This window comes from Artemia sp. Qi Xiang Cuo, chromosome 17 (assembly GCF_049724085.1).
Source record: "Artemia sp. Qi Xiang Cuo chromosome 17, ASM4972408v1, whole genome shotgun sequence".
Lineage (NCBI taxonomy): Eukaryota > Metazoa > Arthropoda > Branchiopoda > Anostraca > Artemiidae > Artemia > Artemia sp. Qi Xiang Cuo.
This window is the reverse complement of record NC_142810.1, coordinates 57,640,295-57,658,563: the sequence shown is the minus strand read 5'-3', so window position 1 is coordinate 57,658,563 and position 18,269 is coordinate 57,640,295. Positions and strand designations below refer to the sequence as shown.

Here is an 18,269-nt window from a genome sequence, read left to right as displayed (position 1 = left end):
TAAATATTAAATATTAATTATAGTTAATATCAGTTGCTTTCAACTAATTATTATGCAACAATATTTGTTTTAATTGACTATATAGTTAATATTCGTACAGGTCTGCATTGAAGCCTTTTGGCTTGTGGTAATACCATCAAATTCTAGAATTTTATTATTTCCCCATTATTAATTTGTTTGATATTCCTTGTAACATAAGTCTTTCTGAATTTTGAAATATGTCTGGTCCCCTGCTATTTGTCCCCCTGTCTAATTTTATTCCTACGTGTGTCTTTCTTTAATAATATCAATGATTTTATTGATTGTTTTTTCAATTATAAATATTGTCTATTTATTAATCAGTTAATTATTCATCAATTATATAATTACTTGTTTTATTTAACTTCTGTATATTCCATTTTCTATAGGATTAGGATTGCTTTTTGCAAAATCAAATCAAGACTAACATGCATATTAAAAAGAAGCTAATTTAAACTATACTAAGTTGTTCTTGTGAAAGTCAAGAATTGCATCAAATTTAAAACGAATAAATCTGATCCATTCAAGTGCGTTCAAAACGCTGGATCTAATAACTTTGCTGTTTAAAGTAAATGCAACTGAATCATTCTCAAAGCTGAGCGAAAAATACAAAAATATTTATATTAAATTGGCCTGGTGTCATAGAATTCATGAACAAAATTTTAACTTTTATATATAGGAAATTCAGTGAAAAGCAGATTGTTCAGTGTGTGAGTTTATTAATAGGATCCATGGCAGCAGGATATCAAATTAGCAATTTTTCGGGTTTTATGCACATTATGGAATTCGGGCATTACGTTATTCGAATTCGGGCATGTTATTCGAATTACACATTATTCTATTATTTGAATTACACATTATGTTATTCGAATTACAAATTATACAAATTATTCGAATTTGGGCATATTATTAGAATTTGGGCATTATTTCAGGAATGGTTTAGGCTATCAAGTAGGAACTTTCAGTGAGTGTTTGGGAGAATAAATCGATTTTTGGTTTATTTTTAATATTATTTTTACTTGAGGGGAGGGGTCTCGGGGGAGCTAAGTTACAATTTAAAACAAGCATTACTAATCTGTTTGAGAGCCATCAAATACCTCACCTGAAAATTTTATTCCTTAAAGTAAATCCAACTAATTATTTTCGAAGCATTGTGAGTAAAATAAATCATATTCGTCTTGTTTTAGACTATTTACGGACAAAAGTCTAATTTTTTGTGTGAAACAAGAAGGCATATGGAGTGGTCAGCCTCTTGATATGTTGGATAATTTAAGGTCATTTTTGTTTAAACACGCTCTTTACTTTCATTTGAATACGCTTGCTTTTAAAAGATTTAATTTCTGCTAATGCTTTATATAATTTTAAGGCTTATCCGTAGTATCTGGGTTCTGCTACTGTCCTCGGTATTGCTCAAAATATTAACTTTGCATTTTAAACAAGGTACTATAGACAAGGTACTTAGTCAAAACATCAACCATAACAATACTAAAAATTAAAAGCTGTTAAGGGTTTATAAAACAGATGCCAGAATAAAAGTTGGTTTATCCCCAACTTTGCTTTCTATACATCTAAAAGGCCAAAGTCATTTATCCTTTACAGAAAACGATTTGTGTTTCGAACAGTTCGTTTTTATATACCGCAAATTTAACGGACAAAATATTTTGTAGTGTGATTTTATTAGTTGTAGCCTATAATACGTTGTACCAAAAAATCAAATTTACGTATCTGCAATTTCCCGGAAATGGCTCAGACTATCAAATTATAACCTTAAGAGAGTCTAAAGGAGGCAAAACGAAAACAAAAATATTACTTTGAGGAGGTGGCTAAAAGAATTTTCTCCTATCTATCTCAACAATTTTATACTATAAGCCCAAACGGGACACATAATCTCTTCACGGCTAATTAGTAAGGTAAATTATTAGATTATGTGTTTATAGATGATCGAAACAGCCTATCAGCCAAATCTGGGGAATAGCTTTATGGAATAAAAGTTAAAAAGATGCTGCTAGAAGTACAAATCGTTTTCAATAATGCACAACTGAAGTTCTGGCCTTTACAAGGTTAAAGAGGTGGTACCCTTACTTTTGTCTAACTTATATTAGTTTAAAACTTGAATTGGATATTTTTCGGCTCCTTACTTTACTTTTAAAACTTCTTTTTTTAACTGTTTTAAATTAATTTGTGTAACTAAGCAATTTACCAAATACTTTTCAAGAAGATTGAACTGCATGCCAAAGTTAAAGTAACTTTCTTTTAGGTGAGTATTTTGTTGTCGGAGTGGATTTGGAACGTTATGAGTCCGACAACCCTGTTAAATACATGCACAGCTTTTATAAGGAAGAGCCTGAGCCTCAAGTGGTCGAGGCTTTCAAAAGCTACATTGGCATTATGTCTTCACCACCTTTAGATTTTGAGATTTTCAGTCACCATGTCAACAAGTATTCAAAACTGCCTCCATTCAACTTTGAAGACCCATTGGCTAGTCTAGGAGGCTTAAAAAGAGTAAGTTTTTTGAATATATCAATTATAGAAATAATTGCCTCTCATATGTTCAGGGATTTTGGAGGCGATTCTGCTATAGATTAACGTTGCTTTTACGGAAGTGTTTGAAAAAATAACGGTATGATATTCTAGACATTAGTTCAGTTTAAAGCAATATTATCTATAGTGGGTGCTATATTAGCCTGTAGTGGATACCTTAGTCGACAGTTTTGAGAGGAATGTAACAAGGATGTCCGCAGAAAATTTTCCAGGGGGAGGGGCAGACGCCAAAACAGCAGTGGTGGTTGGTTGACAGTTTAGGTGGTTTAGGGCACCAAACTACGACTTTACCCCGAAGAGGACGAATTTGCAATCAATTTAAAATCCGGAGAAGGTAATTGATTTAAAAGTATCAATATTTGTATTTTAGGCTTCCCAGTTGCAAAAGAAGTAATGCCAATCGGTGGTAGTACTGGATTGAATCAAGTTGATTCGCTTTATTTGTAATGAAATTATGCTACGTTTGGTGATGTGTAATTGTGTATCAGCTATAATGAGGGGGTTTGAGTCATTGTTTAGGTGGGGGTAGGGTAGATTCCTACAAAAGTACATTTTAATGGACAAACTGCTTACTCTTCATGAGGCTTCAGGTAAATGTTGAAAGAGGAAGGAGGAGTAGGAATTAATTAAAATGCTTCTATGTATAGCGAATATGTTACATTCCCATATCTACCAGCACAGAGGTTAAAAAGACAAGGCAGGTAATCATCGGCCGCGCCATGAAATTTCTGGAGGGGGGTTAATATTGCTAGGAACTTAGTTTTCAGCAATTTTTAATGGTAATATTTTTCTTCTTGATTTATATGAAGTACTTCAATGTATTTAAAAAAAATATGTAATGTATTTGTCATTAAGAATATCCTATTGCAGAGGTTGTGATGGCTTCAGTTATGTAGAGCATCAGAAGCATCACAGAACATAAAACATCCATAAAACAATAATACTCCTTTTCATCCAACCAAATTCTTTAGTAATAATATTAACAAGGACTTTTCACCAAAATTATTCTTCATTGCTAATTTTTTAAGTATATTAAAATTTTATCCAAAATTGAAATTGCAAATTTTAACGTAGAACGGGTCTAACCAACGTATAATTATTGATATACACCTTTTAAAAGCAATTGACCATGGATTTAAGGGACCGGTACCTCAAATTATATTTTGGTTAGGAAAACAATCAGAAATTAAATAAAAAAGAGGTTTTTAACTGAAAGCATTGAACAGATTTGAACAGGTTATTCTTTGTGCGAAGGGGCTTTTTTTTTTTTTTTTAAGTGAAGTTTGGCTTTTTTCAATTTTTTTTTGAGAAAATTTACAATTAGAAAAAAAATATATTTTAAAGCACTAAAAAACTTTTTTTTTTAATGAGCAAGGTGTCGAAAAGGGACTGCCCCCCTATATACAAAGTAATTTATGTATATATATATATTTTTTAAGTTTTAAACTTGCTCCTTACTTTAGTTGAAAAATCTTTTCTATTTGTGTAATTACATTTTATGAACATTTTATGTAAAGTTTTATAAATACAATACTTTTGGCGAATGGCAATGCAGAAAAAAACGATCAACATTTCAATGATCTTTGTTTGGATTTTTGAAGGGTAATCGAACAGTTCGTGGCAATAAACTGTAGCTTACTTACTGCGACCTGGCTCAATAGTAACCAAAACTCTAAAAACCGGAATTTTTATACCAATAGAAATATCGAAAGAATTGGCTTTTTATGTTGATTCCAAACATTACGTTTATTTAATTTTAGTCTTACCCATCAAAAGCAACGAGCCCGAGAAAATTTGTCTGATTTTCTAAGAAAGGGGAAAAGACGCCCTTGAAGTCATATAATTTTAATGAAAATAACACCATCAGATTCAGCGTATCAAAGAACCCTACTGTAGATGTTTCAAGGTCATATCTGCAAAAATGTGGAATTTTGTGATTTTTACCAGAAGATAAATCACGGATGCGTGTTTATTTGTTGTTGTTTCTGTTTTTTTTTTTTCCCATGGGTGATTTATCAACCCAGTGGGCTTAAAACGTCGATATAGGGCTCAATCTAATGGAAATGAAAAGTTCTTGTGCCGTTTTTAAGTGACAAAAAAAAATTGGAGGGCAGCTAGGCCCCCCACGTCACCTTTTCCCAAAAATCGTCAGATTAAAATTTTGGGATAGCTTTTTTCTTCAGCATAGTTGAAAGGCCCAATAACTATGTTTTTGGAGAAAAAATGATCCCCTACCCTGGGGAAAGGTTTTTAAGTTATAAAAATTGCCCTTTGTTTTATTTGTTATTGGGAAGTATGCATTCATTTTTCGGGCGGAGAGGGGAGGACGAATTTTTTGCTGCGAGAATTTTTAATGGAGAGGATAGTTTCCAGGGGGGGGGGCGACATTTTCAGAAGAAATTTTACGCTGGGTGAATTTGCCAGAATTAATATACGAAAGTTCAATATATGTATTGCTTTCTCTTTACCGATTTATTTTACGCGTGGAGATGTTAAGGGTAATTGTTTGGGGTAAATTTTCGCCAGGATTGAATTGTCCAGAGGATCTTTCTATGCGGAGGAGGATATTTCCGTAAAGGTGGAGCCAGGTATCCTGTCGTTATTTAAAAAACGATCAGAAATAAAAAACAGGTTTTTTCAACTGAAAGTAAGGAGCAACATTAAAACTTAAAAGAACAGCAATTATTACGCATATGAGGGGGGTTGCCCAATTCCTAAAACACAAGGGTCGTTTAATTAGAACAAAAAGTAACTTTTTCTAAAGTGTCAAAAGACTATAGCTTGAAGAGCGAGGTGCTGAGAAGGGGGGCAACCACCCTTATATACGTAATAATCTCTGTTCGTTTTAAGTTTTAATGTTGCTCCTTACTTTCAGTTGAGAAAAACATGTTTTGTTTTCTTTATTTAATGAAGCTTAGAGACAACAATTTTCTAAAGGCCATGGAAGAAGTATGTCAATTAAAGTAAAAGTATTTAAAAATGAAAAAAAGTAAGAAGTTACATAAAATACAGAAAAAAATAGCCTACTTACAAAAACTAAGATACAAACTCCCAGCATTCAGTTCTGATGAGCAATGCCGAAGCGTTGGACAGATATTTTTTAACAATATCGACAGTTTTCAACTTGGTTATCAAGCACCAAAGTATTTATTGCCTTTAGACTCAGTGTTTATAAAAAGGAACGCATTATCAAAGTAGTTTGTTCAAAGTAAAAAACTAAAAAAACGAAAATCAAATCATATTTGTTAATATAACATTTTTAATTTAATTTTGAATTCCAAAAGCCAGTATATTAGACACCTTTAGACTTCATAACTGTGAAAAATGAATTTTTTTTTCAAATTGATAAATAGATAAATACAATCACTCCTAGAAAAAAAAAATGATAATAAAACACAAAAATACGTATCCGTTCAGGGGGAAAATGCAGAAATGCTGAGCATTCTGTTCAGGGGAAATATTTCTGATTATAGTGGCTTCATATATCAGCTAATGGGTACTCTTGCAATGCAAGCAAAAGTTGACAGCATATCCTTACCAAAATTGTCCTTTATTAAGTTGTTTTCCTTGTGTTTTCTATAATTATACCAACTTTCTTGTGTTCTAATAGCTGCACTAATTAATAATAAACAAATACAAATTCAAGATCACCATAAAAAGCTGATTCTTTGACTGAATGTTAGGCTATCAATAACTAGGCTTTTATACTTTCCTTATTGACAAGGTTCGTTATTTACTTATCATTCATTACTATGAAGAGTTTTTTTTTTGCTCCAACAAAATCATGTAGAAAAATGTTTGTAGAAAACTTGTTAGGCGTCACTCAGTCACAAGTTAGAACTTATATTTTCCTTATTATGGGTCAAAACCTATTGGCAGGCAGCCAAAAATTGATCAACAAATATTTTTCCATATTTTTTCCCTATTCTGCTCTCTTTTCCTTTGGTTACCTAATAATTAATTTATAGTCCTAAACTTCCAACCAGGGGGGCCATGGCCCCCCTGACACCCTTGACGGCGCCCATGGAATGTAAGCCTTTTGCTCCTGTCTCACTTTTAACTTGCTATATGAGCATAATTAGGCGTGAAAGAATATATTGACTAAGAGAAGTTCTTTGCTCAAATCTGGCAAGAATCAAATCTCCGTGCAAACACATATCAGGAGCTTTGCGCAAAGCATCGATATGTTTTATTATAATTCGCTAATTTGCATGCTGTTGCTACAAATGATCATAATTTGACTTTTTGTATTAAAGATATGTCAACCTAGATCTATGTTTTGAGAGAAGGGCGATGGAGGATTCTTTGTAATGCTTCCCATAGTTAGTTCTTAATCTTACTTTAATTTTACGACTCTGGTGTTTTTGGATTTTTTGAAAATTTGGTGGTTTTGAAATTTGTTCTAAGATGGCGCTTCCTAAGTATAGTTATGACAAAACAAGGAAATGGCATGATAAACAATCTTAGGTTCGGTAAAATATCTAAAGCCATCCTGTGCAAGTAGTTTTGCTAATGTACATCAAATTTGTTTGGTGATGCTCTCTAGTGTCACTTTCCTTTTCTTTTTCCTTTCTTATACTCCATTTTAATTCCATGTGAATTTTCGGGCAATAAATTTACTTACTTACTTACTTTTATATATATATATATATATATATATATATATATATATATATATATATATATATATATATATATATATATATATATATATATATATATATATATATATATATATATATATATATATATATATATATATATATATATATATATATATATATATATATATATATATGTGTATATATATGTGTATATATATGTGTATATATATATATATATATATATATATATATATATATATATATATATATATATATATATATATATATATATATATATATATATATATATATATATATATATATATATATATTTATATATATATATATATATATTCAGCTGGAAATAAATACCAACATTAAAACCTTAAATGAACAGAAAACATTTTCAGAATATGAGGATGGTTGCCCACTTTTTAGTCAAGCGATCATGAATCTGAAGTTTCTTAGTGCTTTAACAAAGTTTCTTTTTTATATTTTAATTTTTATCAATTTTATTTTTTTAGAGTTTTGGTTACTATTGGGCAGAGTTGTTTCTTACTTAAACTTCTTTCCCACAAATTTTTTGAAACGCAAAAATGTTTTTATTTGTATAATGTGAGAGAAACTGAATTTTTTCCATGTTCTGGCATCTTTTGTTTTGCTATCTGATCAATCTGGGAGAGAAAGGCACCGAATAGTCGAAACTTTTATATCTGTGAAAAGCATTTTGTCTACAGCTCTAAAACCGTTGAAATCTATTAAGTATTTGAAATAAGTAACATCAAATATAAATACAACGGTCTATTCTTGTCCCTTAATAGCAGAAAAATAGATAAACTTACAGTCAATAATATATATATATATATATATATATATATATATATATATATATATATATATATATATATATATATATATATATATATATATATATATATATATATATATATAAATATATATATATATATATATATATATATATATATATATATATATATATATATATATATATATATATATATATATATATATATATATATATATATATATATATATATATATATATATATATATATATATATATATATATAATAGGCAGCGCAAAAGCGCTGCCTATGTAAAGTAAAAACTTATTTTGTGCAAATTTATTTTGATTAATCTATGAACAGCCAAACTTTCAATCTATCATAATACCAAAACTCCATTGAAAAGTACAAAAAACTTCAAGAGAAAAGTAAGAAAAAGTATTTTGTTCACCAAAAAAAGAAAATATTTCATGGGACAGTTTGTTCAAATAAGTTCGATATAGTTACAAACTTTCACAATGAGCAAGCGCAGTGGTCAACTTCAGCGTAACTGGGTGGTGACTTTGTTAAAATTAAATAGAAAAATAAGTTTTTTTTTAACAGAAAGTAAGGAGCAACATTAAAACTTAAAACGAACAGAAATTATTCCGTATACGAAAGGGGCTGTCCCCTCCTCAACGCTTCGCTCTTTACGCTAAAGTTGTTTTAAAAAATAGAGTTTTTGAGAAAGAGTCAAACTTTAGCGTACAGAGCGAAGCGCTGAGGAGGGGATAGCCCCTTTCAAATACGGAATAATTTCTGTTAGTTTTAATTTTTAATGTTGCTCCTTACTTTCAGTTAATAAAACTCGTTTTTCTTATTCATTTCTAAACGTTTTTGAATTAATGCAGGTTTTGATTTTGGTTTACCGCACAAGAATAATTAAAAGAAATTTGCATATTACTTTTTCTTTAAATTAATATGCTTACTTCGTTAAATGGCTTTCTTGAAAGTTTTTTAATTTTATTTACGAACGTTTTAATTAGTAATAAATATACGTAACTTACGAATTAACTTCCGTAACGAACTTCTATATTCATATATTTTTAATACATATATTAGGGGGTTCGCTCCTTAGTCAGTACCTCATTCTTTACTATTTCTTTAATAGTAATTTTTTAATTTAATTTCTTATCGTTTTTTTTCGTTTAGAAAAGAAAACGTTTCTTATCGTTTAGAAGGGTTCTATGATACGCTGAATCGGATGGTGTGATTAGTAGAGATGACCCTAAAGGTCTGAACGGGAGTCCATATATGGGCATAGCCTCCCCGGGGAGAACACGTGGTTAATGGGGTCAATGACCTAAATTTCCAAGGTCTATGTTGTTGTTGTTTCCGAGGCAATTGTCAAGGTCAATGTTGTTGTTGTTGTAAGTGCACGCTCTCAGCGAATGTCAAGCCGTCCAGGAATTTGGAACACCTGTGCTGTCGACCTCAATTCACCTATCGTGAATCAATAATTCCCCTTAGAAACAACAAATTAATTCCCCTTTCTTGACAGATCAATCAACCAATGACATCATCTGTCAGACTTTAAAAATTTTCGCATAGAAACGATTCTCCAGGAATAGATCCAAGTCATTAATGTCTTTGCCTCGGAAACAACTCTTTTGGTCGAACTCCAAAGGATATTAATAACCAAAGGTCATGGAAACAATTCTCCAAGAAACATCTTAGCGATGAATTGTTTTAGCGCGGGAATCAGCTTTCTTATTAATTTGAAATGCATTAGCGCAGAGATGCCAAAAACAAAAGGAACACGCTGAAATTACGTTTAGGGATTATTTGGGCGAAACTGTTTTAGCCAGGTTATGGAATTATTTCGGCGAAACAGATAGAGACATTTTGAAAGATGATTTTAGGAAAGGTTTTGGAAGAGGATTTGAGGGTGAAACTCTGTGGTCGTTATAATACACAATTTTCATTTTAACAGTGTTGTGAGGTCCTCTAACCCAACCCCAAAGGGTTCCAATCCTCCTACCCCAACCCCGAAGGAAGCCCCCGGTCCTCAAGTGCCCCCCCGACCCCCAAAGGCTCTCCCTGTGCCCCAAAGGCCCTCCCCCAGTCCGCAAAGGTCCCCCGGGCCCGAGAAGCGTTGCGGGCCAGGAAAGCGCCGCATGGGGCTACGCCGCAGGGGGATGCGCCGCGGGTCAGGAAAGAGCCGCAGGGGATGCGCTGCAGGGAGGCACCGCAGGAAAGTGCCGCAGGATGCGCCGCAGGGATGCACCGCAAAAAAAAAAGTAAACTAAAAAGTAAAAATTTCGAAATGTTATCCCCCAAACGCCCTCCTCAGACCCCCAAAGGCCCTCCCCTGGTCCTCAAAGGTCCCCCGGGCTCCCAAAGGGCCAACTGGCCACCAATGGCCCCCCGGGCCCCCAAAGGTCCTCCCCCGGTCCCCAAAGGTCCACTGGGCTCCCAAAGGCCCTCCCCCGGACCCCAAAGGTCCCCCGGGCTCCCAAAAGACCACTCAATCCTCAAGGGCCCCCGGAACCCCAAAGGCCCACCCAGGGCCCCAAAGGTCCTCCCCCGGTCCCCATACATGCACACAAAAACTTACACACACACAAAAACTTACACACACACACACAAAACTTACACACACACACGAAAACTTACACACACACACGAAAACTTACACACACACGCCAAAACTTACACACACACACACAAAACTGACACACACACACACACACACACAAAAATAAAAATGAACAACACAACAAAAAACCCAACAAAAACAAAAATCCAAACACAAACTCACACACACACACACACACACACAACTTACACACACACACACACACGAAAACTTACACACACAAAAACTTACACACACACAAAAACTTACACACACACACACACACACAAAAACTAACACATGAAAACAAAAAAACTCACACACACACTCACAAAAACTTACACACACACACACACACACACAAAAAACTTACACACACACACACGAAAACTTACACACACACGCCAAAAATTACACACATAAAAATTTACACACACACACACACACAGACACACAAACTTATACACACACACACGCACACAAAAACTTACACAAACACACAAACATACACACAAACACACACAAATTTACACACACACATACAAAAAACTTACATCCAAACACACAAGCAAAGACACACAAAAACTTACACACACACACACACACAAAAACTTAGACCCACACGCCAAAACTTACATGCACACAAAAACTTACACTCACACTAAAACTAACACACACACAAACACAAAAAAACACAAACAAAAACTGACACACACAAACAAAAACTTACACAAACACACACAATAAAAGTTACACACACACTCAAAAACTAACATACACACTCCAAAACTTACACACACACACACAAAAACTTACACACACACACACAAAACTTACACATGCACACGAAAACTTACATGCACACAAAAACTTACATGCACACAAAAACTTACACACACACACACACACAAAACTTACACACACACACACACGAAAACTAACACACACGCCAAAACTTACACACACACAAAAACTTACACACACACACACACACACAAAAACTTACACATGAACACAAAAAAAACTCACACACACACGCACAAAAACTTGCACACACACACACACACACACAAACTTACAGACACACACACGAAAACTTACACACACACGCCAAAACTTACACACACAAAAACTTGCACACACACACACACACACAAAAAAACTTACACATGCACATGAAAACTTACATGCACACAAAAACTTACATGCACACAAAAACTTACACACACACACACACACACACAAAACTTACACACACAAACACACTAAAACTAACACACACACGAAAAAACTTACACACACACACAAAAACTTACACACACACACACACACAAAAAAAAACATACACAACAACACAACAAAAAACTCACACACACACGCACAAAAACTTACAAACACACACACACACAAAACTTACACTCACACACACTAAAACTTACACACACACGCCAAAACTTACACACACATAAACTTACACACACACACAGACACACACACATAAACAAACTCACACGCTCACACAAACAAAAAAAACTTACACACACAAAAACATACACACACATAAAAAAAAAAAAAAACATACACACACACACAAAAAACTTACACCCACACAAAAAAGCTTAGAAACACAAAAACTGACTCGCACACACAAAAACTTACACCCACACGCAAAAAATTAAATGCATACAAAAACTTACATGCACTCAAAAACTTACACACACTCAAAGAAACATACAAAAACACAAAAAAACTTACACACACAAAAAAAAAACTTACACACACACAAAAACTTACACAAACACACACACACAAACACAAACAAACTAACACAATCATACTGAAACTTACAAGCACACAAAAACTAACACACACACACACACACACACGAAAACTAACACACACACACTACAAAACTAACAAACACACAATCTTACACACACAAAAACTTACACACACACACACACACAAAAACTTAAAATAACTCAAAAAAATACACAAACGAAAAAAAAAAAAAAAACACACACAAAAACTTACACACACACAAAAAAAACAAAAACACACAAAAAAAATAACACAAACACACACACACACACAAACAAAATTACACAATCACACTAACACTTACATTCAAACAAAAACATACACACACACACACACACACACGAAAACTTAAACAAACACACTACAAACCTAATACACACAAAAGCTGACACACACAAAAACTGACAAACACACACACACACAAAAACGAATACCCACACGCACAAACTAACATGCACACACAAACTTACATCTACACAAAAACTTAAACACACAATAAAACTTACACACACTCACAAACACATACACACACACAAACACTTAAACACACACACGATAACTTACTCACACACACAAACTCACACACATAGACACAAAAAAATAACACAAGCACACGAAAACTTACAAGCACAAAAAAACTTACATGCACACAAAAACTTACACACACGCACAAAATCTTACACGCACACACAAAAACTTACACACACACACACAGAAAAATTACACACACACACGAAAACTTACACACACACACACAAAAACTTACAAACACACATTAAAACTTACACACACACACTAAAACTTACACACACACGCCAAAACTTACACACACACAAAAACTTACACACACACACACACACAAAAACTAACACAAGCACACGAAAACTTACATGCACACAAAAACTTACATGCACACACACACACACACACACACACACACACACACACACACACAAACTCACACACACACACACACGAACAAATACACACACACGCCAAATAAGATACACAAAAACTAAAATACACACACACACACACAAAAACTTAAAAATGAAAACGAACAAAAACATGACTACCAACAATATAATGAAACCTAAAAATTACACACACACACACACACACACACACACAAAACAAAAACACGCACACACACACTAAAACTTACACACACACGCAAAAACTTACACACACACAAAAACTTACACACACACACACACACACACACACACACACAAAAACTAACACAAGAATACAACAAAAACTCACACACACACGCACAAAAACTTACAAACACACACACACACACACAAAACTTACACACACACACACCAAAACTTACACACACACCCCAAAACTGACACACACAAAAACTTACAAACACACACACAAAAAAACACACATACAAACCCACAAAAAAAAAAATAAAACACAAACACAAAAAAAAACAAAAATACACAAACAAAAAAAAACAAAACCCAACAGACAAAAGCTGACAAACACAAAAACTAACACACACACACAAAAACTAACACCCACAAGCAAAAACTTACATGCACACAAAAACTTACATGCACACAAAAACTTACACACACACACACAAAACTTACACCCACGCACAAAAAATTAAAAACACACACACAAACAAACACACACACAAAAAAATACACACACACAAAAACACACACACACACAAAAACTTACACAAGAAAACTAAAACTAACACGAACACAAAAAAATACACACACTCAACCACACAATAAAACTTACAAAAAAAAAATAAAAAACAAACTAAAAAAATATAAAAGACACACAAAAACTTACACACACACACACAAAAAAACTAACACACGAAATCAAAAACATACACAACAGCGCAAAAAAAAAAAAGAGAACAAAACAAAAAAAGTCCACCAAAACTTAAAAAAAATAACACACATCAACACACGCACAAAAAATTACACACACACACAAAAACTTACACACACACACGAAAACTTACTCAAACACACACACACACAAACACATACACACAAAAAAACTTACACGTGCACACGAAAACTTACATGCACATAAAAACTTACATGCACACAAAAACTTACACACACGCACAAAATCTTACACTCACACACAAAAACTTACACACACACACTAAAACTTACACACACACACTAAAAATTACACACACACACACAAAAAATAACACACACACACAATAAAACTTACACACACACACGAAAACTTACACACACACGCAAAAACTTACACCCACACAAAAACTAACAAATACACACTCACAAAAAAACATACACAATCACACGAAAACTAACAAGCACACAAAAACTTAAATTCAGACAAAAAATGACACACACACACACACACACACACACAACATACAAAAAAACAAAAAAACAAACATAAACAAAAAACTCAAAAACACACAAACACACATTAACACATAAACTTACATTAAAAAACTTACACACAAACACGAACATACACACACACACAAACACACACACAAAAAAAAAAACAAGCTCACTACAACTTACAATCACACAAAAACTTACAAGCACACAAAAACTTACACACACACACACACACACATACAAAACTCAAACACATACACACACAAAACTTACACACACACGCCAAAACTTACACACACACAAAAACTCACACACACACACACACACACACACACAAATACTTACACATTAACACAAAAAAAACACACACACAAACGCACACAAACTAACAAAAACACACACACACACACACAAAAATTACACACACACACACGAAAACTCACACACACACGCCAAAACTTACACACACAAAAACTTACACACACACACACACACGAACATACACACACACACACAAAAAACTTACACACACTCACTGTAAGTTTTCGTGTGCATGTGTAAGTTTTTGTGTGTGTGTGTGTGTAAGTTTTTGTGTGTGTTTAAGTTTTGGCGTGTGTGTGTAAGTTTTCATGTGTGTGTGTAAGTTTTATTGTGTGTGTGTTAGTTTTTGTGTGTGTGTGTGTGTGTGTAAGTTTTCGTGTGTGTGTGTTAGTTTTCGTGTGTGTGTGTGTAATTTTTTGTGTGTGCGTGTAATTTTTTGTGAGAGTGTCTAATTTTTTGTGTTACTGTTAGTTTTTTTGTGAATGTAAGTTTTAGTGTGCTTGTTTTAGTTTTTTTTGTGTGTGTGTTTTTGTGTGTGTGTGTGTGCGTTTGTTTTGGTGTGTGTGTGTAAGTTTGTGTGTGTGTGTAAGATTGCTTGCATGTGTGTAAGTTTGAGTGTGTGTGTATGTTTGTGTGTGCTTGTAATTTTTTGATTGCATGATAATTTTTTATTTTTGTTGTTAGTTTTTGTGTGTGTGTGTGTGTGTGTAATATTTTGTGTGTCTTTGCTTTTGTGTGTTTAAGTTTTGTCGTGTGTGTGTGTAAGTTTTCGTGTTTGTGTGTGTGTATAAGTTTTTGTGTGCATGTAAGTTTTCGTGTGCATGTGTAAGTTTTTGTGTGTGTGTGTGTTTGTGTAAGTTTTTGTGTGTGTGTAAGTTTTTGTGTGTGTGTGTGAGTTTGTGTGTGTGTGTGTAAGTTTTTGTGCGTGTGTGTAAGTTTTTGCATGCATGTAAGTTTTTGTGTGTGTGTGTGTAAGTTTTGTGTGTCTAAGTTTGTGTTTGTGTTAGTTTTTTAGTGTGTGTGTGTTAGTTTTTGTGTGTGTGTGTGTGTATGTAAGTTTTTGTGTGAATTTAAGTTTTCGTGTGCATGTGTAAGTTTTTGTGTGTGTGTGTTTGTGTAAGTTTTTGTGTGTGTGTAAGTTTTTTTTGTGTGTGTGTAAGTTTTTGTGTGTGTGTGTAAGTTTTTGTGAGTGTGTGTAAGTTTTTGCGTGCATTTAAGTTTTTGTGTGCATGTAAGTTTTGCGTGTGGGTGTAAGTTTTTGTGTGTGAGTGTAAGTTTTTGTGTGTCTAAGCTTTTGTGTGTGGGTGTAAGTTTTTTGTGTGTGTGTGTAAGTTTGTGTGTGTGTGTGTGTGTGTGTAGGTTTTTGTGTGTGTAAGTTTTTTGTGTGTGTGTGTGTGTGAGTGTGTGTATGTGTGTGTGTTTGTGTGTGTGTGTAAGTTTTTGTGTGTGTAAGTTTTGGCGTGTGTGTGTAAGTTTTCGTGTGTGTGCGTGTAAGTTTTGTGGGTGTGTGTTTGTAAGTTTTTGTGAGTGTGTGTGTGAGTTTTTTTGTTGTGTTCATGTGTAAGTTTGTGTGTGTGTGTGTGTGTGTAAGTTTTTGTGTGTGTGTAAGTTTTGGCGTGTGTGTGTGAGTTTTCGTGTGTGTGTGTGTAAGTTTTGTGTGTGTGTGTGTGTGTGTGCAAGTTTTTCTGCGTGTGTGTGTGAGTTTTTTTGTGTTCATGTGTAAGTTTTTGTGTGTGTGTGTGTAAGTTTTTGTGTGTGTGTAAGTTTTGGCGTGTGTGTAAGTTTTTGTGTGCATGTAAGTTTTTGTGTGCATGTAAGTTTTCGGGTGCATGTGTAAGTTTTTGTGTGTGTGTGTGAGTAAGTTTTTGTGTGTGTAAGTTTTGGCGTGTGTGTGTAAGTTTTCGGGTGTGTGTGTGTAAGTTTTGTGTGTGTGTGTGCAAGTTTTTCTGCTTGTGTGTGTGAGTTTTTTGTGTGAATGTGTAAGTTTTTTTGTGTGTGTGTGTGTAAGTTTTTGTGTGTGTGTAAGTTTTGGCGTGTGTGTGTTAGTTTTCTTGTGTGTGTGTGTGTTAGTTTTGTGTGTGTGTGTTAGTTTTTGTGTGCATGTAAGTTTTTGTGTGAATGTAAGTTTTCGTGTTAATGTGTAAGTGTTTGTGTGTGTGTGTGTGTTTAAGTTTTTGTGTGTGTGTGTGTAAGTTTTGGCGTGTGTGTGTAATTTTTGGCGTGTGTGTGTTAGTTTTCATTTGTGTGTGTGTGTTAGTTTTTGTGTGTGTGTGTGTTATTTTTTTTTTGTTTGTTTTTGTTTGTGTGTGTGTGTAAGTTTTTGTGTGCATGTAAGTTTTTGTGTGCATGTAAGTTTTTGCGTGTGGGTCTAAGTTTTTGTGTGTGTGTGTGTGTGTGTGTAAGTTTTTGTGTGTCTAAGCTTTTGTGTGTGTATTTAAGTTTTTTGTGTGTGTGTGTAAGTTTGTGTGTGTGTGTGGTTGTGTAAGTTTTTGTGTGTGTGTAAGTTTTTGTGTGTGTGTGTGTGTGTATAAGTTTGTGTGTGTGTGTGTGTGTGTGTGTGTGTGTAAGTTTTTGTGTGTGTAAGTTTTGGTGTGTGTGTGTAAGTTTTCGTGTGTGTGTGTGTGTAAGTTATGTGTGTGTGTGTGTGTGTGTGTGTAAGTTTTTGTGAGTGTGTGTGTGAGTTTTTTTTTTTCCATGTGTAAGTTTTTGTGTGTGTGTGTGTGTCTGTGTGTGTGTGTGGGTCAGTGTTGGTGTGTGTGTGTGAGTTTTCGTGTGTGTGTGTGTGTGTAAGTTTTGTGTGTGTGTGTGTGTGTGTTAGTTTTTGTTTGCATGTATGTTTTTGTGTGCTTGTAAGTTTTTGTGTGCATGTGTAAGTTTGTGTGTGTGTGTGTGTGTGTGTCAGTTTTTGTGTGTGTGTGTGTCAGTTTTGGCGTGTGTGTGTAAGTTTTCGTGTGTGTGTGTAAGTTTTCGTGTGTGTGTGTAAGTTTTTGTGTGTGTGTGTAAGTTTTTGTGTGTGTGTAAGTTTTTGTGTGCATGTATGGGGACCGGGGGGGACCTTTGGGGCCCAGGGAGGGCGTTTGGGGATCCGGGGGCCCTTGAGGATTGAGTGGTCTTTTGGGAGCCCGGGGGACCTTTGGGGTCCGGGGGAGGGCCTTTGGGCGCCCAGTGGACCTTT

At 34.2% G+C, this 18,269-nt stretch overlaps 1 protein-coding gene across 1 annotated transcript in view; it reads left to right on the top strand.

The window, feature by feature from the left end:
- The window catches only part of LOC148942401 (receptor-type guanylate cyclase Gyc76C-like), a 398,466-nt gene that overhangs the window by 74,747 nt on the left and 305,450 nt on the right, over positions 1-18,269 (top strand). Inside the window, exon 6 of the mRNA XM_089103313.1 lies at positions 2,276-2,520. Within this exon, the coding sequence (XP_088959439.1) occupies positions 2,276-2,520 (245 nt within the window). The remainder of the gene's footprint in view (positions 1-2,275; positions 2,521-18,269) is intronic.